Source organism: Aulonocara sp. 'chitande type north' Nkhata Bay, linkage group LG10, assembly GCF_057382095.1.
Source record: "Aulonocara sp. 'chitande type north' Nkhata Bay isolate Kocher_YH1m ecotype deep benthic linkage group LG10, A_spYH_male_GT1.1, whole genome shotgun sequence".
Taxonomy (NCBI): Eukaryota; Metazoa; Chordata; class Actinopteri; order Cichliformes; family Cichlidae; genus Aulonocara; species Aulonocara sp. 'chitande type north' Nkhata Bay.
The window spans coordinates 27,918,517-27,946,365 of NC_141353.1; the positions used below are offsets into that span (position 1 = coordinate 27,918,517).

General features: G+C 40.3%; 2 protein-coding genes across 2 annotated transcripts; both read left to right on the forward strand.

The window, feature by feature from the left end:
• The first annotated feature begins 16 nt into the window (after window positions 1-16).
• lrwd1 (leucine-rich repeats and WD repeat domain containing 1) lies at window positions 17-10,045 on the forward strand. Its single transcript, XM_086307551.1, has 16 exons — window positions 17-65; window positions 917-1,003; window positions 1,509-1,743; window positions 2,736-2,855; window positions 3,053-3,199; window positions 3,284-3,376; window positions 3,555-3,932; window positions 4,453-4,567; window positions 4,711-4,817; window positions 4,968-5,178; window positions 5,732-5,804; window positions 6,009-6,152; window positions 6,322-6,425; window positions 6,780-6,941; window positions 7,518-7,627; window positions 8,590-10,045. The coding sequence occupies exons 2-16, from the start codon at window positions 924-926 to the stop codon at window positions 8,740-8,742; spliced, it is 2,232 nt and encodes a 743-aa protein (XP_086163677.1). The 5' UTR covers window positions 17-65; window positions 917-923; the 3' UTR covers window positions 8,743-10,045.
• A 1,713-nt stretch (window positions 10,046-11,758) lies between these two features.
• bckdk (branched chain ketoacid dehydrogenase kinase) lies at window positions 11,759-26,874 on the forward strand. The gene is made up of 11 exons (XM_086309403.1): window positions 11,759-12,154; window positions 15,452-15,520; window positions 15,619-15,729; window positions 17,954-18,001; window positions 19,445-19,564; window positions 20,089-20,187; window positions 21,579-21,652; window positions 22,248-22,376; window positions 23,214-23,303; window positions 23,532-23,687; window positions 23,918-26,874. The coding sequence occupies exons 1-11, from the start codon at window positions 11,909-11,911 to the stop codon at window positions 24,060-24,062; spliced, it is 1,287 nt and encodes a 428-aa protein (XP_086165529.1). The 5' UTR covers window positions 11,759-11,908; the 3' UTR covers window positions 24,063-26,874.
• Window positions 26,875-27,849: the final 975 nt, after the last annotated feature.

The following is a 27,849-nucleotide window of genomic DNA, read 5'->3' on the forward strand; positions in this document are numbered from 1 at the left end:
TACGTAACATTTCCCCGGGAAAGCTCGGTTTCGGCAAGAGTGTTTTGAGTTCGCTCAAGTGTTTGGTAAGTGATATTAATCACAGATATTGGCAAGTTTTAAGTTGTTTAATAATAAAATCAAAACCACTAACGCTTGCTCTAATTAAGCCAATAATTGTTATTTGTGTTTGTAGCCGAGAAATATAAATATATAGAGATATATACGGCTGTCGGCACTGCAACGTGGTTAGCTAGAAGAAACTCAAACTTATTCTCATATAACACTTTCTCATCTTCTTTAAGTGAAATATCCTTCCTCACCTTAGTATGTATGGATCTCTATATAGACGTTATGATAACGTTACTTAAAGGATAGCGCGTTATGAAATCGCATTTAGCCTGTTATTGTTGAATAGCCGCTAATTTATTGTAAACTGTTTTTGGAGGAAATCTTCCATTTCTTTAACAGATTCATCATGCTGAGGAGCTAGAGGGGATTTTAATTGCTAAATGGAAAAAATGCCAAAAAAGAGTAATTAGATCAGCTAAAACAAGTGGAACAAGCTCAGTTGTAAACAATATCTGTGTAATAATATTAAACACAAATCTACTTTTCTAAGTCTTTGTCTGTACTACAGCGTTTCTCATCCACAGGAATTTTCATTGTTCTCGAGGCTGATCAGTGGTGTTGATTACTAATCAGGCCTTCTAAAGCAGTTACAGACCTTACCCTATTGTTTGTATCTAATTATATTCTTAAAGAGCTTTTACGGAGTTTCAGTCCTTGATGTAGTCAGTTTGTTTTGGCCATGTGGGCGGTGCTCTGGTTGTGTGATTAGAACAGGATTGACAATATAAACAAACTAGGAGGACACTTCTCTCAGCCCTAGCTTCAGTTTGCCATCTTCACTCCTGAATTGTGCTTCTTCCTGCAGATAAGCGATGGAAAAAATCACTGAGAAACTTTTACTGGAGAAAGCCTCTCCAAAAGCCAACAAACTGGAGCAAATCATGACTTTGAAGTAAGGACTTCTTATTCTTCTTATTCTTATTCTTCTTATTATGCCCTGTAGGTGTCTTGCTGTCTTGCTGTTAAAGTTGCACTGAAGTAAACTGGTAATGCTTAGTTACAGTTGTGGTGACAAGTTTACATCCACTCATCATGGGCATGATTGTCATGGTATTTTTATGATGATTCTTGTTTTTTTAAAGTAATTAAAATGTATCCATTCATTCCACCCTGGAAATTATGAAGCCCTAAATGACCATGACATTTATACCAATGCTGAGTGCACATAAACAGCTAAGGCCCTAATAGTCAAAGACATTTTCCAGTTGGCTATTTAAAAACTGGAATAAAACATTGAATTAATGGAAATATTTTTATACTTTTGTGATATTTGTGTGTATGCAATAAGATTTAAATAAATGATTATAGATGTAATACTATAATCACTAAACGGTGTCATATGTAATTTTATTTCATACCCCATGGAAACACTAACTTTGGTGCTCTTTGTGTTTCAGCCTGTCTAAGATGAGGTTGAAGCTTCAGGATCTACCTGTCAAGCTGCTGTCCCGTCTCCAGTCTCTGGAGAAGTTGGATCTTTCTGGAAACATGCTGCAGGAATTTCCCAAGAACCTGGAGCTTCCTGCTCTTCGTTTCCTGGACCTGAGCGACAACCAGATCGAGGACGTTACCACTCTGGACTCGCTAAGCAACGTAGAAGAGCTGAGGATGGATGGCAACCTCTACATCACTGTGAGCACATCGCTTTGTTTTCTCCTTACACTCCTGTTTTAGTGTCACTCTTTGCAGCTACAGCACAAATGGCAAATACATGAACAGGTTATAACTGACACTTGTCATCAGTATTTCATAAAATCACATACATCTACACCTACTGCTGTCTGGCTTGGCTCATGGAGAAATATTTGAGTCAGGCCACATTGCTGAATGATCATATCAGCTGATTATTAGTGTTAGCATTGCAAGGGAGCACCCTGCATCAGTTGTCATGACAATAAAATATTCATGTGTTTGACTCCCTCAGCCAGCTCAGGCCTTTGTCTGCTGAGTTTGTGTATTCTGTCTTAAGGGTTTCCTCCTGCAATGCAAACACATGCTGATGATGTGAAATGAAGTCCTGTAGGTGTGAATGGCTCTTTTTTGTGTCAACTCTAAGATAGACTGTTGTCCAGCCTTTTCCCCCCACTGTGAAAGAGACACAGTTTCAGCCCCCACTATCCTGCAGATGATAAATGGAAATAAGGAAATCCTTGCTCCTCTGTAGGATCTGGTTGTTTTTCTAGGTGATTCATATGATAAAGCAAAACACATCCCTGCATTCTTATTATCCCAGTGCCCCAATGAAAACTGTATTATTAGCAGAGAAATTCTTTTAAAAATGGTTTCCGCTCATTTTCATCATTTGCTTCTGATTGGCTGCCACTCATAAACAAGATCAAATAGCTGGCACACAACAAATATATATGATCTTTGTCAGCTCAGTGATCAGAATGAGTAATTACATAATAATTCTGAAGTATAAATCATTCACTGAACTGCAAATAATGGAGGAATTAAACTCTTTTCCTTTTTTGCTGTGATCTCCAGTGTCTTCCACATTTGCACAGTCATATCAAATGTACAGTATGTTTGAAAGTGTTCACAGAGAGACTGCTTTTTTAGGTCCCTTCATCATAAAATGCCGCCACACTGACTTAATTGTTAACGTTTCTTTTGGTTATCAGGTGAGTGACACTTACAAGCTGATGGTGTTGCTGCCCAATCTGAGGATTTACAACGGTAAAGATGTCAGTACTTATGCCAACCACTTGCGTTATGTCTACAGTGATAATCTGAGGACCAGGGTATGGAACTAATATCTTATTTTGCTCTACTTCATGGTGTTGGTGTTAATGTTCCTGCATTTGATACTGTACAAAGTCATAACATGCACCAAAAAATGATTTTTAGCAGCTGTTGTTTTGGAAAAAAAAACAACTTCTGGCCTACGTTTCATCACGTAGCCTGGAATCGCTGTCCTAACTATTGCTGTTTATTTTAGATTGCTGCTCTTTGGGAGAATAGCTTCTGCCTCCCTGATCCCATCACAGCAGAGAAAATAGATGTCTTGGAGAGCAAGTTTGTCAGCACTGCTTCTTATCAAGTTAAATTTGGGCCCAATTCAGTCAGTGACTTCACCAGGTGGAGGGTAAGTTTAGAGTGCTTTAGCACTTGTTTTTGGCTGCTTTCTGTTACATTTAATAACTTCTTCTTTGTCTCCTTTGGATCCTAGGTGGGGATATTAGCTAAGGAGTATCTTCTCTCACTGACAGAACCAAAGAAAGAAGTTGATAGCGTGGAGTCTACAGGCACTCAAAATAACTCTGTGAGTCATTGTGTGCACTAAATATTGCTGCATTAATGAAGTTGCACCAGAGATCAGCAGCTTCCTACTTAGTGTCTCTGCTTTAGTCCAGAATATGCTTTTATATCCAAAGTTCTGTAGTCAGCTGATGATGATGTTAGAAGATTTAAAGTTCATACAGTGGCTTCGTCTTACACAGGATGTCTCGAAGCCCGCAAAGAGGAAACAAACTGAATCAGTTATAGACACCAGCATAAGACTGAGGCCTCACAAAAAGCCTCGCACAGATCCCGCAGCCTCTGCAGCCTCAGACAGTCCACGCCAGTCGAGATTCCGCCTCAAGCCTCAGACACAAGATCCAATCGACACAATCAGGAATGTCCCCAGCAAAACAAGTCGGCCTCCCATTACCCCGAGCAGGGGAGAGAGGAGATCAGAGAGACCCAAGAGAAGTTTTCAAGAGCAGCAAACCAGCGAGGATGATGCTCAGAAGAAACGGAAGGAAAGTTTGGGCAAAAAGGATTCACGGAGAGATGCTGACATGCTGCAAACAGTAGAAATTCGCAGCGACACACAGGTAAGGGAAATATACCTTCTTTGCTAAATGCAGTCATTTAAATTTTAGTCTGGCCAGTCAGATTCTCAGGAAATTTGCTGCCAATGCCATTGATCACTGGAAAATTGATCTGCCTGAATTCCCAAGACAAAAGATCTAAAAAAAAAAAAAAAAAAAGGAAAAAACATACCTGAAGTCAAAATGTATCTTGAGACAGCCAGTAGGTGGCAGTATTAGTCTGTGTTTCCATGCAGACTTGTACATCTGGCAGCTGGTACAGAACATATGTCCCCTCTTGATGAATTTTAGTAATTTGGCTCTTCTTTAATTTTTCATTTAGCTCCAACAGGTCTTTTCTTTTGTCTAATAACCTGGTTTATTGTCAAAATAGCTGTGAACCCCCCACTTTTCTTTTTTTTTTTGCTCGAGCTTTGTGTGCATCAGTATTGGTAGCATCACTATAGGTATCATCAGATTGTGCCTTCATTAAAGTTTCTCCCCCTATCTCCCTTCTCCATCTCATGATTCCTTCCTCCAACAGCCGGTGCATCTCAAGCCGCTCCATGTTCTTCAGTGCCACAGCAAACAGGACAGCTTAGAGGACTTCTCCACCCAGCTGTGGGCCTGTGCTTTCCAGCCACTGCCTGATTCTGCTGGTATTGTTTGAATACACGTTGAAAAACAGTTGCAGGGCATCTCCAAGTCAAACAAAGCTTTAAGGATTAGAAGAAAGAGATTTGAAAGTTGTTGTTTTTTGTAAATGTGGGATTAAACTCAGGCTTTTTATCTTTATTAACAGGCAACGCTGGAGGAAGTCGTTTGGTCGCTACTTGTGGAGGAGACTCTATCTGTTTGATTGACTGTGAAATGGGGATGGTGATGAAGAAGTACAAAGTTCCCGGGGAGGTATGCTCCATTTATTCGGATTAGTCTGCAGTAGTTAGGCTTTAAAAACCTGAATTTTCTCTCTGTCTTTTGCTCAGACTCGTAGGATACTTGGTTCATAATGGCAAGAAAACAATAAAGCTCTCTGTCTGTTGCTTTCCTTTACACCAGGAGTTCTTCTCCCTGGCCTGGACTACAGTGCTGATGTCCAGAGGAGGCAATGCTTCAGCGCAGCACTGCAGCATTCTTGCAGCCGGTGGGAAGAGAGGGATAGTCAAACTGATTCATCCCAGAAACAACGTGGCCTACGGAGAGTTCAGAGCCAGCCGAAAGGCGCTGTCTGTCCTCCGATTTAACCACCAGCAGGGAAACTTCCTCTTCAGTGAGTAATTAATTACACAAACTCAAACCATAATAGCGAGTATGGATAAAAATTGGGAGTTTAAAGTTCTGACAGAGAATCAGATGGTTTGTAAATAAATCTTTTGTCAGGCTTAAACTTATAAAGAGAAAACAAATGAATAGCGAGGTGATTACCCATGTCTGTTGTAATCATTTACCATTGTTTACATATCAACCTCTGCTTCAGCTGTGATCTGATGTAGTGTAATTGTCCAGTTAGGAATTATTACCACCTCTTTGAATGTTTGCTGGACTGTTTTCTGCTCATGTTTTTCTCTCTGTTAGATATATTTTTTAAGGTTTTAGGGATCTGATGCCGTTTGTAAACAGTTGGCTATGGAAAGTGACACTCCTGTCTCTGTGTTCTAGTTGTATTCTTAGCTATGCCTGCTCTTAAGTCCTCACATCTCACTGATATTGCTTTAGCAATAATTTGCTCACCTGTTAGAGTAGTGGGCTTTACATAGTTTGATTTGCTCTTGTTTAAAGTGGGTTACTTGTAAAGTAACACCGCCTCAACTTCTGTCTTGTAGCGGGATCGTACGACAACAAGATCTTGATGTGGGATATCGGCGGGGTGGACAGCCAGTACAACTTCAAAGTTGTGTGAGTCTTTCTGCCAGGAAAAGTGTTTGCGATGCAATTTCTTTAGCAGATCACATCTGTTGTACTGACTTTTCTAAAATATATAACTGTTTATCAATAATACATTTTTAAATATATTTTTTATGTTTTTTCAAACTGCTACCATTGACATTAAGATGAACGGTTCAGACTGTGATGTTGAAAATTTGCTGTTTGACCCTCCAGTCAGCTGCTGGTATTGGAAATCGGTACCACCCCTCTGCACATCTGCTTGCCCCCCACTGCTCCCAGTGCACACCTACTGACTGCCTGTGAGGACGGCTTGCACTGCTACAACACACAGCTCGGTGCCAACAACACCAGTAAGAGGTGAGATTTGAATCTCTCCCAGTCTACCTTTTATTCTGGTGACAGTCAGTGACCTAGACTATACTGGCTCACTATATCTGTTCACTGATGTTTTAATGAGAAAACTATGAATACATATGTGGCCCACCCAGAAACAATTACAGTGTTTTTGTTTTTATCTCTTTGGTAGGTCAAAGGAAATGGAGATAACTTTCCCCATATACAAGAAGGAAGACAAAGACCATGACTACCACACGGTGGACGGCCTGAGTTTTCTTAATGATGACATAGTGGGTAAGTGTACCACAATACCACTGTAGTTTTATTTACAGTGCCTTTAAACACATGCCACTCTGAGCTGGAAACATTGACTCATGCTGGATATAATTAGACCTTTCAGCGATGCTTGGCGTTGGCAGTCAGTCCAGGTTGGTCCTGACTTCATTTAAGTTTGAGGATCTGACTCTGGCACTCTGTAGTGTCATAGTCTCACTGTACAATATCAATCGCCTTGAGGTGACTTCTGTTGTAAATTGGTGCTACATAAATAAAATTGTCTAGCTTAAAATCTCCTGCTTATTACTATTCCTGACTTCCCTTTTCTCATTTTTTTTCCTAATCTTTTGCGCGCTCTGTCAATTATGATAGCATCCAAGAACTACCTGTATGGTTGCATCTACCTGTGGAGCTGGAGCAGGACCAAGGTTCAGCGGCCTGACAAGAAGAGCAAAGCAGTGCGTGCTGTGGTTCTGGCTGAGCTGCAGTGGACCAACACTCAGATTCCCTACCTGGCTCTCAACACCTGTCCTGGTAAGTTCACCTCATCTCATCAGTTCTGATGCATTTAACATTCAGTCGTCATTTCAGGTCATCATCAGTGTAGACAAAGGCAGTAAGCTCATTAACTGCCATCTTCCGGTCACCACAGATATTTTGGGAGCTGGGACACAGAAGGACAGTCCAGACTGGGTCTGAAGCCACTCCATAGTTGCCCTGACTGTCGGCTTTACTGTAGAACTGGATGTTTTCACTTTACAATCTAAATTACGTTCCAGGGTTATGATTTTAACCCTCCAGATTGTGGTGAATCAGATAAATAAAACATTCTAAAGCACAAATAGATGAGTGCACACCTTCACCGAAGCCACACACTCAGACCTGCAGCTCTGAAACAACAGAGAGGACAGCTGATGTAACTCAATCACTCTATGCTGTGAACTAATTTAGAAGATCTTGAAATGCAGACAGCTAATGACCTGAAGGACTTTAAAGTTCATTTAAAGGTTCCTGGTAGTAACTTGTGAAAAAACTACTTTAGTGCTTAGACCAAGAACATCACAGATACTCACCACGTGTACTTTTCTGTGTTCTCATTCCTATCATTAGGTCAAGCCTACATGGTGTGCGGTGATGACAAAGGCAAGATATGGACATACCACATCCCCAACCTCCAGAAAAACAGCTTCCACACTGGGAAACCCATACTGCCCACTGAGGTATCTGTATTCTCAGACAGTAGCTTTCTCTTACGATTCTTGTTTAGAGAAATATCGATTGTTTTTTTGTTCTTTTTTTTCCTAAAAATGAGTCTATTAAATTAGTCTGGGAGGTAGTTGCAGTCAGACAAAACAAACTCTCAGATTAGTGAACGTTATCCTAATCATCAGTTATACTTTCCTTCGTTGTCCTTGTTTTTGCTCTCTTTTACTTTTATGTCTTATTAAAGTTGTTTCACAATCTTAGCTCTGAAAAGTGAAAACACATGGAGCTTCATCCGCCCACTTGTTTGTTTTCCAGCTGGATTTCTGGTGATGTCACAACATACCCAGATCTCAGCACTGGGCTGAAACATTGTCCTTCATGTGTGAATCCACTGAAGTCCCGTAAAGAGAGAGTTTCTTTGTCTTGCACTCACAAGACATTTAAATTTGCAGAAGCAGTTAATTGTGTTGTTCCTAGAGAAATACACGTGCACAGGAATGCACACAGGAAGCTTACAATAGATAAACACGGGCCATTCAAGTATTATTTTAGCTTCAGCATAATTTCCTCAGATTTTGTCTGCATCTCTGATAACAGATGTGTGCAACCACCATAAATATGAGAGATCTGAGCTGTGTAGTTGATTTTTGTTTCATTTTGGAAGATTACACAATGACCAGCTCTCACATATAAACACAGGATTATCGTGCACAGGAGTGCCTGTGCAGGCCATTAAGATAACGTAAAGGATGGAGACATTTTAAACCTACATTTCAATGAAATAAATGTCACTATCCATCTTCACTCTTTAAAGAGAGCTCAGTTTGCTTGCCTCTTTCAGCCTGCACATGAAATGTAAAGACTAGTGATTTGAGACTTCCAAAGCTTCACGTCGGCTGCGTGTAATGAGCCTAAACTTCAGATGCATTTCGCTTTTCTCTCCACTCAGCACTAACATGTTGTTTGTTTTTGGCAGGTGTTGGAGTGGCCGACCCCAGTTAAGAACGGCCACGGCAAGGTAGAAGGCCCCTCCATCAACAGCGTAGCCATGGACCCTGAGCTATGCTATCTAGTTGCCCTTAGTGACAAGAATATGGTGATAGTGTGGAAGAGAGAGGAGTCGCCCTGAGCAACCATGGACTGCACAGCCATAAAGAATCTGAGTGTGCCCCATTACTGAAAATGTGCACATTCATAATTTGCGAGTGTTGATGCTACATCAGCATCTAAAAGCATCACAGACTGAAGAACAAAAGAACTCTGTTACTTTTTTTACACAATAATGTATTATGTGGAGTTTAAACATAAAACTGTAATTTTCAGATGTTTTTGTTTTTACTTAAAGTTGCTGCTGTTATGAGTTATAGGTGATCATAGCTAGGTGACTTTGACTGTGACAGAATTATCCGTTGATTTGTCCAGAATGGACAGAAACGGCTCCATTTAGATCTACATGGTTACAATAATGAACCGTGGACTTCAAAATTCAGCTGATGACTGAATTTGTTTTCTTGTTTCTACTCCCTGGCACAGTTTCACAGTTTGGATGTGCAAACTTCAGTGTAAAAGTACAAGCGAGCCCAACATTAACAAAGCCATTTAGCTGGTTTAAGTTTAACTTGAATTAGTTAAAGCTTTGTTAAACTTTTTTTAGCAGATCTGTGTGTAATGTCAGAACGGTCACGAGTTCGTGTCAAAGAATTATTCCTAACTTTAATGATGTGTTGTGGTAAGGTCTCACCCCTCCATCACCCTTGTTTCCACCAGTAAGGACCTGGTTTTTGCAGAAAAAGCAGTCCTAGCACACAGCAGATTGTGACTCCACATAATAAGACTGCTCAGTGTCTGCAGGATGTTTTAAGGGCTACAGTTTATCCACATTTTCACTGTAACAAACTTCATGTTTCACATTAAATTGGTTCATTCAGATTTAAGCCGTCAAGAGTCTGCGGCTTGTTTCTTTTTTGAAATATATGCTTTGTTGATAAGTATAGTTTTTGAATGTGAATGATTGAGGCTTTTATTTTCCTGTGCTACTTTTTTAATGATCAGATAACACTGAAGAGTGAAACTGCTGCAACATTTACTTTTCTGAATACTTCTCATGTCAGTGTGCTTATTGTGTTTTTATGCTTTAAAGCTGAAAGTGGACTGTTTTTTTTATTTTATTTAATTAAAGAAGTTTTTAGCTTGCTTCTAACTGCTTTTGGCTTTTAAGTGTATTCTGTTGTTGAATCAAATGTCTGAATTCTTAAGAAGTACAGCAAAGATGTAAACAGGTTGTTCTGTTGTACCTGGTATTGACTATTCTCATTTTAACCACTTGGTGGCTGGCATGGTTGTTTTTTCCTTAGCTCTGAAAACACAGACTACATTCTTTGGAAGGAATTTACTTGAAGGGTGCTTGCTACCCACTGTGCCCAGTAATGTATATGCTTAAAAAACAAACAATAAAAACAGAAGATTTCATTACAGAATCATATGTTTGGAAAAGGGGTTCAAAAATTAGATGAAAAGAACCACTCAGCTTATTTTACTGGGAGTACTTTGGTGCTACAAGGAAGAATGGATTCAATTACACAAATGATTTCCAGGAGTAAACATTGAAGTATCTGTAAAAGACAAAGATGAAAAGAAGAAAATGTTCCAAAACTATGAAAAATCTACAATGGACCAGCTCAGAAAGTGTAAGATGAAGGTTTTGACGTGACTCTCCCGGTCCACAAACCTAAACAATAATAGGAAATCTCCTAAAGGTGTTCTGAGACTCCTGGGAACCCAAGACTTTGGCAGGGATGGCTGTAAATTCTCTACACAAGAATCAAAAGACTTGCTGCTACAAAAAAAAACTTCCCCAAACAAGTTTTACTGAGCAGGTTATCCAACCATGCAGGATGTCCAAACTTTTACCTCAGACTTTTGTCCTGTTTTGTCTTCATAGGTCAGCAGAGTCCCTTTGTTAACAGTTTAGAAAGAATGCACTTTTGTATTAATTCAACCACACTTCATGTAAGGCTATATGAGTGCAAAACAAGACCGAGGGAGTCTTTCTCTTCACCTTCAGTGTTTCTGCCCTAGTCATCTTCCTAACATTGAAATATAGCAGGTATTAAGAAGTGCCCTCTCACCAGTAGTTTGAAAAAATTCTACACAATGATGACACATCATTCTTTATTATTCATCATTTCATTTTCTAACACCTATCCTGTGACACCTATTTTCGGCCCTCCTTCTGTTAGGACATGCCTGGAAAACTCATTTGGGACTCCCTCCCAAATTACTTATTAACTCCTCACCCTATCTCTAAGCAAGAAGCGATCTACCGTTTGGAGGAAGCTATTTTCTGGGATCTATGTATCCTAAGATCCCAGGGTTGTCAGGGGGCTTTTGCCTTTGGTAGGGTCTCCCAAGGCAAATCCTGGATGAGGGTACCATGAAAGATAAAAAAAATAAATAAATGAAGGGACCTGTTTACTCTGGATTAGGGTTAGGGGGTTAGGGTTACTGGAGTTGCACTCTTGGGCCGGGTCTGGGGAAGGAGCTTAAGGGACAGGGTCTTCTGTGGGCTCACCACATACAGGATCCCCAATGAGGATTGGGTTCAAAGTGTGTTGGGTGGCAGTAAAAGGCAAGAGGCTGGGCGGTTCAATCCGTGGTTCTTGGGGCGGATTATTGGGACATTCTCTATCATTATTTACATTTATTTAACAGGAAGTGAAACTTGTGGGATTTGCATTTTTCACTTCTTAACAGGCACACAGCAAACACTAACTGCAGGTCCCTGAACCACGTTTTGTTTTTTTCAACAAACAGGAAAAATCCTAAGTAGCAAAAGGCATTCTAATTAATGGTCCTGAGCTCGATTCTACCTGCATAAACGATTCACAAGTAACATACATGTTAAAATGTCCCCTTCAGCCTCAAGTCGGCCAATAAAACTTATGACTGGTGCAATTTGACAATCGGCTGTTCCTGCTTTGCCTCCAGTACAGTACAGTACAGAACAGTACATTGCGGGGGGGCTTTGCAGACTCTGGGCTCCGGGGTGTTGTTGATGCTGCTTCGCTCCGCCTCTGGTGGACTGATTGGCTGAGCTGTCATGTCGTTCCCCCAGCTCTCTTCCCCACTGGCCAATGCGCACAAAGCCCTCTCTGCACCCTCAACGCAACTGTATTCAGAGATACATGCCTTTGTGCTCTAGTACGACGCGACCCTAATGGCCTCGTAGCGACTGTGATATTCCGTGTTTGTATGAGAGCAGGGCAGCCCTGTTCGCACACACAGCTCATCTCCAGATGCGTCTGGCCCTGGCGGGTGTAGCGGCTGAGATGCTGAGCGGCGCAGCCAGCAGAGCTAGGCCGAGGCTCGGCACCTTCTTGCTGGCCCCCGCCACCAAAACAGTACCGCCGCTGGCAGGCACGGGGAGCCAGAGATTTCGGTCAACGTCCTCGATGCAGGGATATTCAGAGATGGCACGAGAGCGGTCGAAGACTGTCACGTCGTTTTATAACCAGTCTGCAATAGATTCTTCTGCAGAAAAGGTAATAAATGTGACGGGTTCCCGGTCTTTTCTCCTGAAAAGGTCTCAGAACTCTTGGGTAACTAAGCTAGCTGTAGCTAGCTGCGGCAGGGTTGTGCTACGTTCAGGGGCAGGTGGAAAAACAGTGACATGCTGCTACTTAAAAGAGCAGTGCTTTAGCCTTCAGAACTAATGTTTTGTCAGTTAGAAGCTTAAAAACGAATTCCTTCTATAAGAGGAATAAAGCTGTCACCTACATTGCAGTGTCTGTAGTTGTAATTTGTAATTTTCCTTTAATATTTCGGAGATTCCTCTAGCAAAAGAAAAGAGCGTGCTTTGTTCTGTTATTTTGTTGTTGTTGTTGTTGTTTTAAGTCATATAGTGTATTGAATTATAATGGTCTATTTAATAATAATAATAATTCAGTAATAATGTAAAGCGGCTGACATGCCCGGTACCGAAGACCTGAACGCAACGCCCGGGTAAATTTATCTGCAGCCTGCTGAGCTTCTAGACAAATTATAACGTCGGTTCTTTGCTGTCGCTGATGTTTACCGGACCAGACGAGGTGCCAACGCAAAATTGTAATATTAGCTACACTATAGACATAAGACGATTGTCCAGTAACAGGAGACTTGATGGTGTAAAGTTTCAGCGATGGAGCAGAGCTGACGTTGCCCCAGTTAATGAGAAGCAAGTCTAACAATCTGTTCTGCCAATCTCTAAAATACTTTGCCTTAAAGTGAAATAAAAGAAAGAAAACACAACTCCTGAATGAATGTCGCCATGTTAACTAGTATTATTATTATTATTGTTATTGTTACCAATAAAAATAGCATAGATGCTTTTCTTCCTCCTGGCTCAGTTTTGTTTTGTTTTTTTGGTCACATTCTTCAGTTTTTTTTCACTTACTTACTTACTCACTTACTGGAGTGAATATAAGAAGTACTCTTACAGCAAAAAAGAGGAAGGAATTGAAATATTGAAACAAAACACTACCCAACGACAACATTTTCACTTTACGGAAGACAAATGTTATTGTTTTGTACAGTGATATCGATGCGATGGCTTAATGTTTGCATCAGTATACATAATGTAATACGACCAATCCAGCAGATTGTTGTTTCCAGTGGGTCCTACCTGCGGGTGTAGGACCCACTGGACCTACTGCAAACATTAGGACTGCACTGACATTACTTAGCATTTAGATCCTGGAGCAATGAGTAGTGTTTTTCCACTTGTACATTCTCCACTTGTGCATGTCGGTTTAGCACTGGAGTGTCAGTGTCCTTTTGGGGTAAACACAGCTAGAGCTTATAAAACTGATGCCTGTTTGACTTAGGTGTGCCTGTTAGGCTCCATTTATCCTGGGTTCTAACTTGAGATCTGTTCCCAGATCTGTAGACCATCACCAGGCATACAGCTGTGCATTCTGCTTGTATTTACACAATGCTTTTTACTTGTGCACCTGCAAATTGCATCTTACTGTGGGGTGTGAATGAATGTTATTGACTGGACCTGCAATTTAAAGATGCATTATTCTAACAGTTACTACAGTTTTTATGTTTTTTATCACACTGTAGTATGTTTGATTTAATCAGGCTACTGCAGTGATTCAACAGGAAATCCAAACCATGAACCATTTCTTTAGTGTTCTTGTCTTTCTAGCTAGCTCAGATTGTGCTACTGGCATCTCGCTGTGGCACCCTCGGATCCATTTTGGAGCTGATGCCACGACTTGCTCCAGCTGGTGAGCAGAGTTGGAGTGCTATAAAGTACTGGAGCACACCGTAACATTGCATGCATGCATGTGCACTGTTATAGTGCACATGCCTGTGGTTGGTGAAGTTGTGGCTCCGTTGTAAGGTTTTATAATGTGGCAAGTTTACATACATTAGTCAGTGATGACTGAGCACAGTATTAAATGTTAGACTTGCTTTACCACAGTGACTTACCTCCATCTTAGCCTCTGTAACTAACTATCACTGTCAGACACTGACTTTATCTGAGAGATATATATCTTCCCTGTCTTTCTATCGATAATTTTTTCTTTAAATCTGATTATATTCTAATCGATATAGAGATGGAAAATAATTCTTGAAAACAAACGTATTCTTACAAGAAAGTCTAACAACGATGTCTAGGTGATGTTGAAGCTGTAATGCGCTGAACATGGTTCTCTGTTGGCAGTGCGTTAGCAGACAGGATAGCTAATTGTGGGCTGTGTGTAGAGAAGAGCGAAGTGCTAACATTTAATTGCATTTAAAACAATGAAGGGTGTCTGCTGCAGCCACCGTCTTTTCTTTCTAATGCATTTTGTTAAATTAAAACAATTATCAGAACTGTGATTTAACAGTCTTAAGGCTTTGTTTTAACAAATTGAGTCAACAAAATCTACAGGCCTAGTCAGTGATAACAGGTATCACGAAGCTGGTTATCAACTTTCTCTGCAGACCAGTTTTTCTGCTTCAGGCTCTGTGTGTGCAGATATGAAGGGAGTGTTTCATGTGTTCTTTCTATTATCTACAGCACCAAAATGGACCAAATGAGAACATAATAATACACTAAGCAAATGCATCATTGTTGCTGCAAGCACATCAAAATAGCAGTGCTGTTTTGTACATCCATATCCTGCCTTCGACATCGGTGCATGCTTTTGAAGGCTTGGCCTCACGAGAGGAAATAAAACACACAGTCATGCAGCGAGCGTATAACAAGCTGAGTTTTAGATGTTTCGCTCCGAGCACTTTTGCAGTTTTTTCAAAGTGCCCAGAGCTTTTAGTCTCAGGAACCTTTGTTTCACGACCAGGCAAATAAGTTCACAGACAAAAAAAAGTTGCTAATGTTTTTACATGTGTGACTTTTTAGAAATGTAGTGATTGGATAAAGACAGCTGTCTTTTCTGCTTTCACAGCTCCAGGTCTCTGTGTCTGGGTAGACTTAACCGCCATCAAACAATCACAAAGTAATGCTTTAGTTTTCTGAGTTACTGCAGTTTGGAAGGCCAGATTATGGACTTTCTGAATATAAATTATATACCGCAGTGAAAATGTTTCGTAATGTTTTGCGAACACTCAGCTCTGCTCGTCACCTGGACCAGAGTGTACAGCTAAGACAAGTATGGAGTGTCCTTCAGTGTCCCAGCTAAAAATCTGCATGAACTGCCTGAAGGACTTTATCTGTCACAGGCTAAACAGCCAGTCATTTATGTGGATAACAATCATGTGTGTTTTTACGGCTGCACACTCGAAACTAAAACACAATCTCAACCCTGCTGTTATGATTGTGTGTGTAATTTTATGTGCCGCTTTCTCCCTAGGCCTCTGTTCGACTGACTTTAGCAACCCTGTTGTATTCTGGGAAGTCTGCCGATGGACACCACATCTTGGTAAATATTTCAGCCGTGCTGGGATTTCTGTAAAGTGTAACAATAATGAGACTTCTGAGACTCTTCATTGTTATTTCTGTGTGTTTCTACGCTCACAGAGCAGTGCCAAGTACCTCCACAAGGAGCTGCCTGTACGAATCGCTCATCGCATCAAGGGTTTCCGTAGTTTGCCCTTCATTATTGGCTGCAACCCCACGATTCTGCAAGTGGTAAGCGCACAGCTCTCCAGACACACCCAAATACAGTTTACAGATTGCTGAGCTATACAGGAAGTGGGCCCTGTAACTGATTATATAAATAGAAAGTAACAATACTGCGCAGGAAAGTCTTGACAGAAAGCGCTCTTAAGATGCTCCCTGTCCACTCCCGTCAGAGTGGACAGGGAGGTATGGCTGTGCATTAAGAGGTACAGCAGGTTTATGGTTCAATACCAAGCTGAAATACGACTGCAAGAACTGAAAGGAGGGGTTTTATTTATACACATAATGGTGACATCAAACAACCTGTAGACTCTTTATGGGATATCCATATCCTGTAAAGATGGGTCATACCAGGAATGTTGTACCGTTCTGTTTTTTTATTAAAATAAAGAGCATCAATGGCTGACGCAGGAGCTGCAGCTTGTGATTTGAAAGCACATGTTTGTATTCAGGTTTGTAGTAAAACTGTCCTGGGTACTATTAATGCTGAACAATAAATGCAGGTTTTGTTTTCTGCCACCCAGATGTTGTTTTTCAGGAAGAGCATTGCATATTACCGCAACAAATTGCACATTTGACATTTTTAGGTGGAAGTTCCCATATTTGGACAAAGTGATGGGGTTTTAAGTTATCATCTGATTTTTTTATTTTTTTTTTTGGTTTTTTTTTAGGAAGCTTGGTTTGCAATATGCATCATAAACATGCTTATAAACACATAAGTGGTGCTTAGTAACAGACAAATACACAAAACTGAAGCACAGGCTGCCTGGATGGTCATTATCAGAAAGCTTGTCTTATTATTTGTCATTTAAAAAAAAAAACTTCAGAAGGCACCAACACTGCAAACACAGTGGAGAGGTTCAGTTCACTTATTTGAGTTAGCAGAGGTGAGCGCAGGCAGTAAGGTGTCAGCACACCTGTCAGTCTAAGCTGCCGTGCCCTTAACGGTTAGCTTCAACAGTATCCAAATGTAGGAAGCAGAAAAAAGTCCCACAAAACCTTTTATTTTCTGGATGCTTTCCGGGGCTGTTTAGTTGGTCATTTTAACACAGGAGTCTATGGAGATTGATCCACTTTCAGAAACAACCTCATGTGGCCATTCGAGGAGCCTTTTGGCACTTAATTGTGGTTTGTTTTCCTGCCACTTTCCACTTTCCTGCCAGCTGTCGCAACTACTTTGGAATGATTTTCTGGCACCAAATGCAAAATATTTTGAAACAATGCAATTTCTCAGATTTGGTAATATTTGCCATTGTACTATTTTTAAATCATAAATAGGGTTTAAATGACATCGAAAACACTGTTTTATTTAAGTTTCTGACAGTCTTCCAAACTTTTTGCAGGCAAGGTTGTTTTTGATTAACTGTAACGACATCAGTGCCACACCCTGTCCAGTAAATAATTTTGATACTGTTATTTCACACATGACTTAGGCCTGTCATATCAATAACTCATACTTAATGACTATGCTGTCATTCTCTACTTTCCTAATTTTTCATGGGAAATGTTTCTTCCAGCAGAAACTGTCCACATCAGCAGGATTCTGATCTTGCAGGGCTGTTTAGTTTTTCAGATGCAATTTCAGACAGAGGTCAGGTTTAAAGCTCCTTTATACATAGATCTCAAAAACTTAACGAGAAAAATACGCATGTGTCTGGATATAACAGACTCTTTGACACCAAAAGAATTGTTGTTGTCATTGTTCCCGCTGAGCCTTTAATTCCCCTGCAAGCACTTTGAGTATTTCGCTGCCTCTGCATGTCTCGTTGCTGGTGAACTTTCACCCAGATTCCTTCCTTTTCTGGTATCACGGAACCGCTCTGTGTCGATTACATAAAGCAAAAGCTCCTTTTCTGTGCCACTACTTGTGATGTCGGAGTGACTGTACCTTCACTGTTTAGCTCTTTGATCAGAAGTGAAATAATTGCTGGAACTGATTTTAACTCTCCAACTTTTGCACATCAAGATGATCAGATGGATTTTAATAAGCCAGTCTAGTCATTTATGCAGAATTCTGATTCAGAGAAATTGCTCAACTCTGCAAGTAACAGAAAACTCATCCCACTGATGCTTGGAGAAAGTTGCCACGTGTAAGCCTCACATGGACTTGTCAGTAACACAGTGAGGCCCAGTCAGGGGGGACAGTGCTTGTGGTGTGATGTTTTCTGGCTGAGTGAACGATCACAGAGAAACCGGTCTAACCATAGCCCGCATCTCTCTTCTTTTCTCACAGCATGAACTGTATATCAGAGCCTATCACATGCTCAGTGACTTTCCAGAGGTGAGTGCCCGACCCACTCAAACACGAACAGTAAACACACACGCGCACAAACACGGGTCACAATTTCAAGTTTTATTTCTCAGGGAGTGGGTTTGCTCATGAGCAAAAACAGGAAGTGTGAACCTTTTTCCTGTCGAGACGTGTGATGAATCTGCCCGCAGCCGCTTTAGGATTGGCTCATTTGAGTAGTAAACAAGCCGTGACTCTGTTATTAAAACTAATGAAACATTAGCCGTATGCATTGTTCGAGTCAATAAAAATCTGTTTCTCGCCAATCATTCTGTTTGGCATTGAAAGGTCGTAGAGGGAAGGTTAGTGGATAACTCTTCTCTGCTATCGAGTTTAGGATTTGTAGCTTTTCTACGACACTGATTATTGTTTGTATTTATTTGTGTACTGTCAGGGCTATAACACGTGTTCCATCACAGTCATCCTTGCTTGCTAGATGTAATGCATTTCCTGGGTTATCAGTGCCAAACTGTCTCACTGACTGCTGCATGCAGTAGCAAAGTGATCATTGTGTTCTGTTCTTTTTAGGTCTGGACAAAGCAGACGAGTACACCCAGTTGCTCAGTGTGTTCGCACATGTATGATTGGAGATTTCAAACTGGCTGAACATGTTTTCCTCTGTGTTAATGTAAACACTTAAATCTGATAAGTAACCCTAACATTGTCAGGTTAAGAAAAAACAACACCTATTTCAGTGCCTATAAAGGTGTGTGCCTTCTTTATGGAGCGTGGAAACACTGTACTGTGCTGAGACTTTCAGACTCCTCTTGTTCTCTTGTATAAACACATTTCTAAAGAGATGAGGCAGACGCAAGGTTAGCTAAAAATAAAAGGTCCCTAGATTTAAGAGGAAACTACAGAGACAAAGGATCAGATAATGTGACTCTGGGTTGGAGTCACCTATACTACAATAGCTCTCAGGGGAAATCATAGTGTCTAAAAACATCTCTGTGCTACAGAGGCAGGTCACGCTCACCCAGCTTTTATCTGTATGCCTGAAACCTGCTTTGCTTTTACATTTGAATTCTCTCATTGGTGGCTTTAAAATGACAGCGGTTTGCACAGAATTGCTCGACTGATTCTCAGTCACTGGTCCTGTGCATTCTTTATTTATTTCTCAATACACCATTTATGGATTTAAACAACCGTTAATGTGAAGCTCTAGTCGTGAAAGAAACGGACAATTTCATAAATGGAAGCAGCGTTTCTGTGAAAGAAGAAAAAAAAAAATCTCTGTGCAGTAGAAGTGTTGAGTATGAGGCCGTTGCTGCACTGAAGCTGACTCTATCAGTGCAGCAGGTAAACATGAAGCGTTGAGTCATTCAAGCCAGAATAAATATAAAATCCAAAATAATTAAAAGGCTCTTCTTAGAGCAGGCTGTTTCTTTAAACGTCGGGTTTCTCGGGTTTAGTGTGAAGCATCTCTGTTTGCAGATCAAGGATCAGGACGTGGAGGCTCGTTTCTGCAAACTAGTGCGGCAGCTGCTGGACGACCACAAGGATGTGGTCACAATGCTGGCACAGGGCTTCAGGGAGTGTCGCAGACACATCCAGGTACAGAGATACTAAGACTGACCTGATTCACCATTTGCTGGAAATGACTCCTTACTAAAACAACTTACTCTCGGTCTGCACAGGTTAGGTTATTAATGTCAGTTTGTTTGTTATTCAGTTTAATTAAACACTATTTTATTATTTGGAAAGACTATTTAAGGCTTTCTCAGCTAACAATGATGTGTTTTCTTAAGAAAGCTGCTGATCTGCCTTTAACTCTTTACTCCTTAAAGCTTTCAGGGAGTCACTCTTGAGGCTCTTTATGTCATATTTCAGGCCTGCTTACAGAACTAAATTACTGGGGCTGCATTAGAAGTTAGTGAGGGCGGTCTTTGCATTTGCAGCTACACAGGAAAAACCTGGAAACTTTTCTAATGGTCATTAAATCACATCTTTATGTCAGAACCTTTATGGGAGGTAGAGCTAAAATAAAACATTTGCTGTGATTCACCAAAAGCTGTTAGAGTTGATAAGTTAGTTTCAACTGTGAAGTTTCAGTTGCTTTTTTTTATTTGCTGTCACAGGATGAGATGGTCATCCGCAACTTCCTGGATACAACGCTGTGCTCTCGTTTGGGAATACGAATGCTGGCCACGCACCATCTCGCCCTTCATGAAGATAATGTACGTGCAACTGTTATTCAAAGGATTTGAAAACCTCTGAACGGTGACGGTTACCCAGAGCAAATCATGCGGTAACTGTTAAGGGGAAAGGTGATAGTTGTCCAGCTTTTCTGCAAACATGGGATTAATGTTGGGTTGGGACCAGTGTTGGTCAAGTTACTAGAAAAAGTAATCAGTAACTAATTACCGATTACTTTCCCAAAAAAGTAATCCCGTTACTTTACTGATTACTTATTTTCAAAAGTAAATAATTACTTAGTTACTTAGTTACTTTTTAAAAACACAATTTACAACCTGAATAGGTGATAAAGCGATAGATCTTTCAGCCCAATTCTACTTTTATCTGCATAATCCATCATACAAAATGTAATCAAATGGAAAAGTCTCTTTTTTAAAACTTGTTTAATCAGTTTTAATCTTTTAACTTTATGCATCAAGCAAAAATTTAATTATATGCAACATTCTCTGACTGGAAGAAATTTGTTTAACATTTAAACCTATTTTCTGCACATTCCAGCACATAAATTTTTTTTTTTTTGTGTGTTTACACTCAGTCTTTCAAATAGATGCAAGTAAAACACAGCAGAAAATAAATAACATCAAAGACTAGCGGTCCTTTTGCTCTATTTTCACCTGTAAAGCAGGAGTAGGGTAGGCGGAGGTTTACCCTGGTGCAGGTGTGCCGCAGCGGTCAGTTGAAGAATCCGCGAGTTTCTCTGTGAGTTTCCCATTACGTCGTTGCGCACTCGGTGCTTGCTTGGAAGTTTAGGGGGGTTTTTTTCGCTGTAAAAAGAAGTTTTCTTCCCACGCACAACGGACGCTAATGTTTTTGTCACTTTTTATGGAATCAAACTCAAAGCAAGGTCAGTACTTCCACGCTTTAAACGCTGCACGCTCATACTCTCTCCGGCACTCAATATATGATCCATTGTTGATCTGCACACAGCTGTTGTCACGGACTCGCTTACGTCACTGTCATGAGACATTCTCGCAAAAAAAATCACGGTTTTAGTAACACAGTAACGCAGCGTTCCTACGGGAAAGTAACGGTAATCTAATTACCGTTTTTGCAATAGTAATCCCTTACTTTACTCGTTACCTGAAAAAAAGTAATCAGATTACAGTAACGCGTTACTGCCCATCTCTGGTTGGGACAACAGGATCCTGTCAAATAGAAGTTGCTGGTTTCATGGTGTTTACCTTCAGCTACAAGGAAGCATAAAATACGTCATGTTTGTTTTGGCAGGTGGCTATTTAAGTAAACGCTATTGTGTAATTAAACCAACAGTGTTGATTAATCAGCGGGGATTTAGTTATTTTGTGAAATACTTTTTAGACTTGACTAAAAAGAATGTTTGTTTTTTTCGTTGTTGTTTTTTTGTTCATTCCAGCCTGATTTTGTTGGGATCATATGCAGACGTCTCTCACCCAAAAAGATCATCGAGAAGTGGGTGGATTTTGCCAGGTGAGTGTTTGGTACGGCTTAGTTTATCTCACCTTTCGGTGACTTTGTCTCTGTGCTGACCGAGGCAAACCAGAGTTCATCAGATAACCTTTCAGAAATGGCATGTGGAGCTGTGAATGGGCTCTCATTCTTGTTTGTCTTTGGTAATCTAATCAAGTGACCTTTTATAGACTTGTTTTAACCAAGTTCAAAGGAAGTTTGCAAAGAAACAATCAGAGATACAGCGTGTTCTCTGTCGTTACAGTTTAACATTTGTATGAATGAAATTGGACTTCCATTTAATGAACTGTATGAACTGTAATTGTCATCCAGCAGCATTAGTAGGTCCACTGCTTTGGTTTCTAATCCCACGCAGACAAAACTAACACCTTTCCCATAACTGTGAGGTTTACTTAGTGCTTTGTCCATGGTAACACCCTACACTACGTGTGGCTCCTCCTCCTTTTTTTTAATCAGGTAAAAAAGTCATTAATATTTTTTAGAAAAGTGTCATGAAACAGTTTCATTTCAGTCGTTGTGTGGAGGCAGAGAATTTGTATATATTTTTGACCTTGTAGTCTTCAATATTATGAGAAATGTTCTTGGTGTTTGATAGACGTCTCTGCGAGCACCAGTACGGTAACTCGCCCAGGGTGAGGATCAACGGACACGTAGCAGCTCGCTTCCCGTTCATCCCTCTGCCTCTGGATTACATCCTGCCAGAGCTCCTCAAGAACGCCATGAGGTAAACTAACCACTCACTCACCCACGGAGATGTCCACTGACCTCAAATCAGCTTGTGTTAAATAAAGTTATATTGAATGATTTGGCTGGGTTTTTTTTTTTTTGTCTGACAGTGAAAAATTATGTGAATCAGTAAAATAATAGATGAGCAATAATGTGATGGCAATAAAGGATCATTGAGGGAGAGCAGTGAAGATTTTAGTTGGTGCTGTTTGACTGGTGTGAGTGAGCCCTGGAGCTGGCTTAATGTTGGCACCAGTGTAGCTGTTGCTAATGGTTTCCAGGGCAACAGCGGGAGAGAAGGGGTGCAGTTTGGAAAATGACTGGCTCTTTTGATGTAGCTTTTAACGAGTGTAGAGAATGTTGTTGATTTCAGCTTGGACATAGAAGCCAAGTCCAAGTCGGTGTGCACACAGGTCCTTTTAAAAAAAAAAAATTTACTGGGCTATTGGACCAGCATTTAGAAAGATTATTGTGTGTCATCCACCTGGAAAAATTGAGATTTTCATGTGTCACAACAGTGGCTCTGGCACAATTTAATTTAGTATTATGCACAAGAAGAACAGGTTTGCAACAGAATCTTCACTGTTCGCTCAAAAGCCTGAAAAAGTATGTAGTTTAGACTACACATCTGCTTTTTAGCACACAACTTAAATTTAAAAGTGGATTGCATCAGTTAATCAATTAAATGAGCTGAATACTTGCTCTTGCCTCCTCTGATTGACAGACTGTAGAAAAACAAAAGTATTATTAAAAAGATTTTTTTTTTTTTTTGCATACTGGATTGTTATTAAATGGGAGTACAGTTGTCACATCGATCTTCAATTTGCATCTTCAGGGCCACCATGGAGAGCCATCTGGACACCCCATACAATCTCCCCGATGTGGTTGTCACCATCGCTAATAACGACATAGATTTTGTCATCAGGTGAGTGCCAGAATTGTAATCCAGGTGTGTCCTGAGCCTCTGAGCAGGTTTACCTGTCCAGGCATGATGACCAAATACCCAAACCAGCCCAGTTGATTTCTTTTAACGTGTAGGACCAATAATTTGTACTTCCTTTGCAAATCTGTGCGCTCCTCACTGCTGCAGGGGAGACTTCCTGTAACAGAAGGTATCGTTACAAGTTTTTGTTGCCATTTCTTTCTAATTCAGGATCTCGGATCGCGGCGGCGGTATCCCTCACAATATCATAGACAAGGTGATGGACTACCACTTCAGCACAGCTGAGGAGAGTGCACAGGATCCCCGCATGAGCAACCTCTTCAACAACATCACCAACAGTGGGAATCAGTCTAACCCTATGCATGGGTAAGCTCTTTACTGATGCACTTCTGTTTGTGTCAGAGATAAGAGAGGAGTATTGATTTTATCCAGTCTCGATGATTCCAGTAGGCTTCTTTATGAGCCAGTAAAAGCTCTGATGGCTGCCTGTATTTACCTGCAGCTTAATGTTTCACCTACAGTAAATCACTTTCAGCCTGGTGTGATTCTGTCACTTCACGTAATCACCTTAAACCTGTTGCCTGTGTGTTGTACAGGTTTGGCTTCGGCCTACCCACGTCTAGGGCCTATGCGGAGTACCTCGGTGGCTCTCTGTCTATTCAGTCTATGCAGGGCATTGGCACTGATGTTTATCTGCGTCTGCGCCATATTGATGGCAAAGGAGAGAGCTTCAGGGTGTAACGTTCCCCACGTCAGTAATCCATGTAGACTCCAGCCAGGAAATCAGGCCGTGCAGGAGTGCAGAGGGTTTCCCACGACGAAGGCTGGTGAGGACGAGGACGAAAAGTGTTTTTCAGAAAGCTCCTAAATTCACTAACCCACTACTTGTTCTTTAGTTTGTCTTTTTGCCTTAGACTGATTATAAGCTATGTTACCTGTCAAGGTGATGATTTCTGTTGTTTTTCCTTTTGTGTTCTTTTTGTTTTGTACCCTGTGGCATGTTGTATTGAAGTTTGAGGGGCGGGGCGGGTAATGAACTTTGAATGTGTAGGTTATCGGGACAAACTGTGCATGATAATTGATATTATTGATGACGATGATTATGAGAGACAGAGGAAAGCAAGAAAGAAGAGCTTCAGTTTTAAAGAAGTTCATGATGAAGTTGCATATCTAATAGCCTCAAAGTAGAAATTTCGATGATAAATGTTTCAAGTGGAACTATTGAGACACTCCAGCAGCCCTGTCAAAATCTCCTCAAAGTTATCAATGCTGCTCATGTGTTAAATTACCAAATCCTCCCAGCGTGTCATTGACTGCAAGGGGAAACGTTGGTAGAAGCAGTATACATGCTTCGCTTAATTATCCTCTTCTTAAAGCTCATGCGCTCTCCTCAAACACCGCTTTCTTCTTCTGCTGTACAGCTGTGGCTCTTAAAAACAGAAGAAACTGCCAAAAACACCAAATGCTCATTAACACATTTCTGTCTTCTGTTCTGATGAGCGTCTTTGTCGAGCAGCGTCTTTGCAGAGCTTTTGAACGGGGAAGTCGACCGAGATGTTCAGCTGCCTTACGCGTGACACTAGTCCTTTAACTGCATGCTGAGTTCTTTTGTTTTCTTTGTGGTACTTACCTTTATTGGGTCACACAGACGCACACCATGTCAGAACGTTTCACTAGTAATGAATAGGTTTCCTGTTGTAATGCTCAGTGCAGATCATAGCAGGCTTTAACATTGTAACAACTTTCAAAGTAACAATATACCAGAGAAGTATTGTCTGATATACGCTTCTTTATTCGTTATTTGACTGTTTTCTCACAGTTTTTCTTTAGGAAGGTGTATATTTTCTTTTTAAAACAAGGCTTTGCAGAAGGTCCCATTTAATTTCACAGCATCAGTAGACAAAGGAGTTTCTCCACCGTTAGCCAAGTTTGCTGGTCTTCTATTAGGTATAGATCACTGCTTGATTATGTCATTATTGTGAATGGCCAAACTTGTAAGTAGGACACACTTTATGTGTGTGTATAGTCAGTGTGATTGTCAATTTGGTGGATGAAAAAGTAGCACCAGTACCCTACAGGTGGGTTCAAAGCTTCCGGCTTCCTCCCACAGTCTAAAGGTGTACATGTTAGGGTGATTGGTGACACAAAATTGTCCGTCTCTCTGTGTTTGCCCTGCGATAGGCTGGGGCTCCAGAAAATAGATGCATAGATGGACCGATGAAAAACAGAATGTGTTTGAGAAAATAATGAGATAACCATGTTGTGATCTCAGTATTTGTACAAGAAAATCACAGCAGCATCTGTACGGACACTGTTGGGAGTAGAGAAAAAAAATCGAGCAGAGTCAGGTGTTGAAAAAGTTGCGATATATGAGTTAACACAAACACTCCTTGCAGTTTGTTGAACATTCCCCAGTGGGTCCCAGCTCCAACAGATCAATCAGAAAGCTACACCTCTTCTGTTTGATCCGTGGGCTTGTTATTGCATTAACTTTTTTTGTTTCATTTGAAAGGGCATTAGAAATCTTAGGATGTTATCTGCAAGATGTAACATCTCTAAATTTTTAAAATCCGTCAGGTTTTTGTTTGTTTGTTTGTTTGTTTTTTTTAGATTTCAGTGATACGGTCTTTATCATTAGCCTGAAGTTGTGCGACATATTATTCTACAGCTGAATGCATATTACTTGTATAGACTATGAACTGGTTAGAAACAAAATGACAAAGATCTTTAAAAAGTTGAGTACAGAAAGCTTCATTTCTTCTTTCCCTGATTTTACATACAAATTAGTTCAAATGCCATTTTAAACCTGTGAGACATTGTGAACGTATTCTTTTGCCTTCAGAATCTATTTAATTTTGTAAAGGCTGGTATTTATTTTGACATTTTGTGAAGCAAAAACAGCCCCCTATGATTAACTGTTTAAAGGTCAGAGAGGGTATACTGTCTGTACCTGTATTCTTGATGAAGCCTTCTACATGTTTTTATTACTGATTTGACAGTCTTGAAGTTCTTGTATATACTTTAGCGTATACACGTTAAGGCGAGGGAGCATAAACAATCATAGCTTCAAAAAATGCAGGTGAACATTTGAGGTTTGTATCTCCTTTTGGAAATATTACTGTAAAGAGCATTTTGAGGATTCCTCCTATTAAAAAAAAAAATGCTGAGAGTGGTTTTGCACATTTTGAATTTCACTGCCAGGCTGTAGCTTTTCATAAACATAAAATGTGCACTGTATGCCCCCTGTAGGCCACAAAAGAGAAGGGCAGACTGAAAAATACTGTTCATGGAGAGAATATCAAGTGATTTTTTTTTTTCCAAGGAAGAAGAGGACATGGTGAATACAAGTTAATTTAATTGTCTAGAATTCAGATTAATTTTGCATTTTAAAATGAGGATCAGAAAAAAGTTCATTTAGAAATGATCTCCAGTACAATACCAAAATATTCAAGTCATGTTACTGAGAAAGTGTGCTTTTTTTTTTTTTTCTCTGACTGAAATTAGTTTCTCCCACATTTTCTGTAGATATTAAATTTCACTTTGTTGGAACTGAGAGTGAGCTTGATTTTTATTCGTTCGTTATTTTACAAATGGTCTCACCTTACCGTGTTAGGTAGGGTGAGAAGCTTGACGAGGAGTTTGGCATAGAGACGACATTTCTGTGCATTAAAAGGTGCTTTTGTAAGGGTTCCTAGGTGAGGTATTTAGGGGATGTCATATTGAGGCAGTGCTGGAGAGACTGTATCTTTTGGCTGGCTTGGGAACACATGGGGTCACCCTGGAAGAGCGGGAGGAGGTGGCTGAGGAGAGGGTCTACTGCCCCCGCAACCCGGGCCTGGACAAGTGGCACAGAATGAATATATGGGTGTTTTGTTTTTGTGTTTTTTTTTTTTTTTTTTATTTTATAGCTGACACAACTAATGGACGTATGTGACTGTTTAAAGCCACCATCAGTGCTCCTTTAGTTTATCAATGCTAAATCACAAACTATAGGTGAGTCAGTGTTCCCTGTGTATAAATGGTTAAAGAGTGGAGTCATAAAGAAAAATTATTATTTTTTTGTTAGCTAGACATTTGCAACATATAAGTCAAGGCAGAATACACAAAGTCTCAAAGGTAACATATTTACATACACAGAATTATGTATACATCTATAGGGTTTATAGGCCTATATTTAGCCCTAGATTGACAACAAAGTAAGGAATGTCACACAACATTCTTGTGTACTAGCCAAATATGTGGATTGTTAACATACCTTTGTGTGCTTAGTCACTCTGGGTTTTAGTTTCTTTTATCCACATTGCTGGTGCCGCATTGGAGTAGAGTGCAGTACCAAGACCAGAGAAGAAAAGATGTTCAGATGGTTAATGCCAGAGGAATACAAACTCTAAGAGTGAAAAGAATAGTAAAGAATTTAAAGGGTGTACATTAGACATGGGGATTTTTTTTTTTAATAGTAAGTATTGACCTCATAGAAGCTAAAATGACCTCAACCTGACAAATTAAAGCTGTGAACTGGCACATATGC

Excerpts from the sequence above, each read along its gene's own strand:
- lrwd1 (XM_086307551.1), top strand. The coding sequence starts at position 924 with ATGGAAAAAATCACTGAGAAACTTTTACTGGAGAAAGCCTCTCCAAAA. Across the intron at positions 3,933-4,452 it reads AAATTCGCAGCGACACACAG|CCGGTGCATCTCAAGCCGCT; the intron begins GTAAGGGAAATA and ends TTCCTCCAACAG. Across the intron at positions 5,179-5,731 it reads GCAGGGAAACTTCCTCTTCA|CGGGATCGTACGACAACAAG; the intron begins GTGAGTAATTAA and ends TCTGTCTTGTAG.
- bckdk (XM_086309403.1), top strand. The coding sequence starts at position 11,909 with ATGCGTCTGGCCCTGGCGGGTGTAGCGGCTGAGATGCTGAGCGGCGCA. Across the intron at positions 15,730-17,953 it reads ACCCCACGATTCTGCAAGTG|CATGAACTGTATATCAGAGC; the intron begins GTAAGCGCACAG and ends CTTTTCTCACAG. Across the intron at positions 18,002-19,444 it reads TGCTCAGTGACTTTCCAGAG|ATCAAGGATCAGGACGTGGA; the intron begins GTGAGTGCCCGA and ends CTCTGTTTGCAG.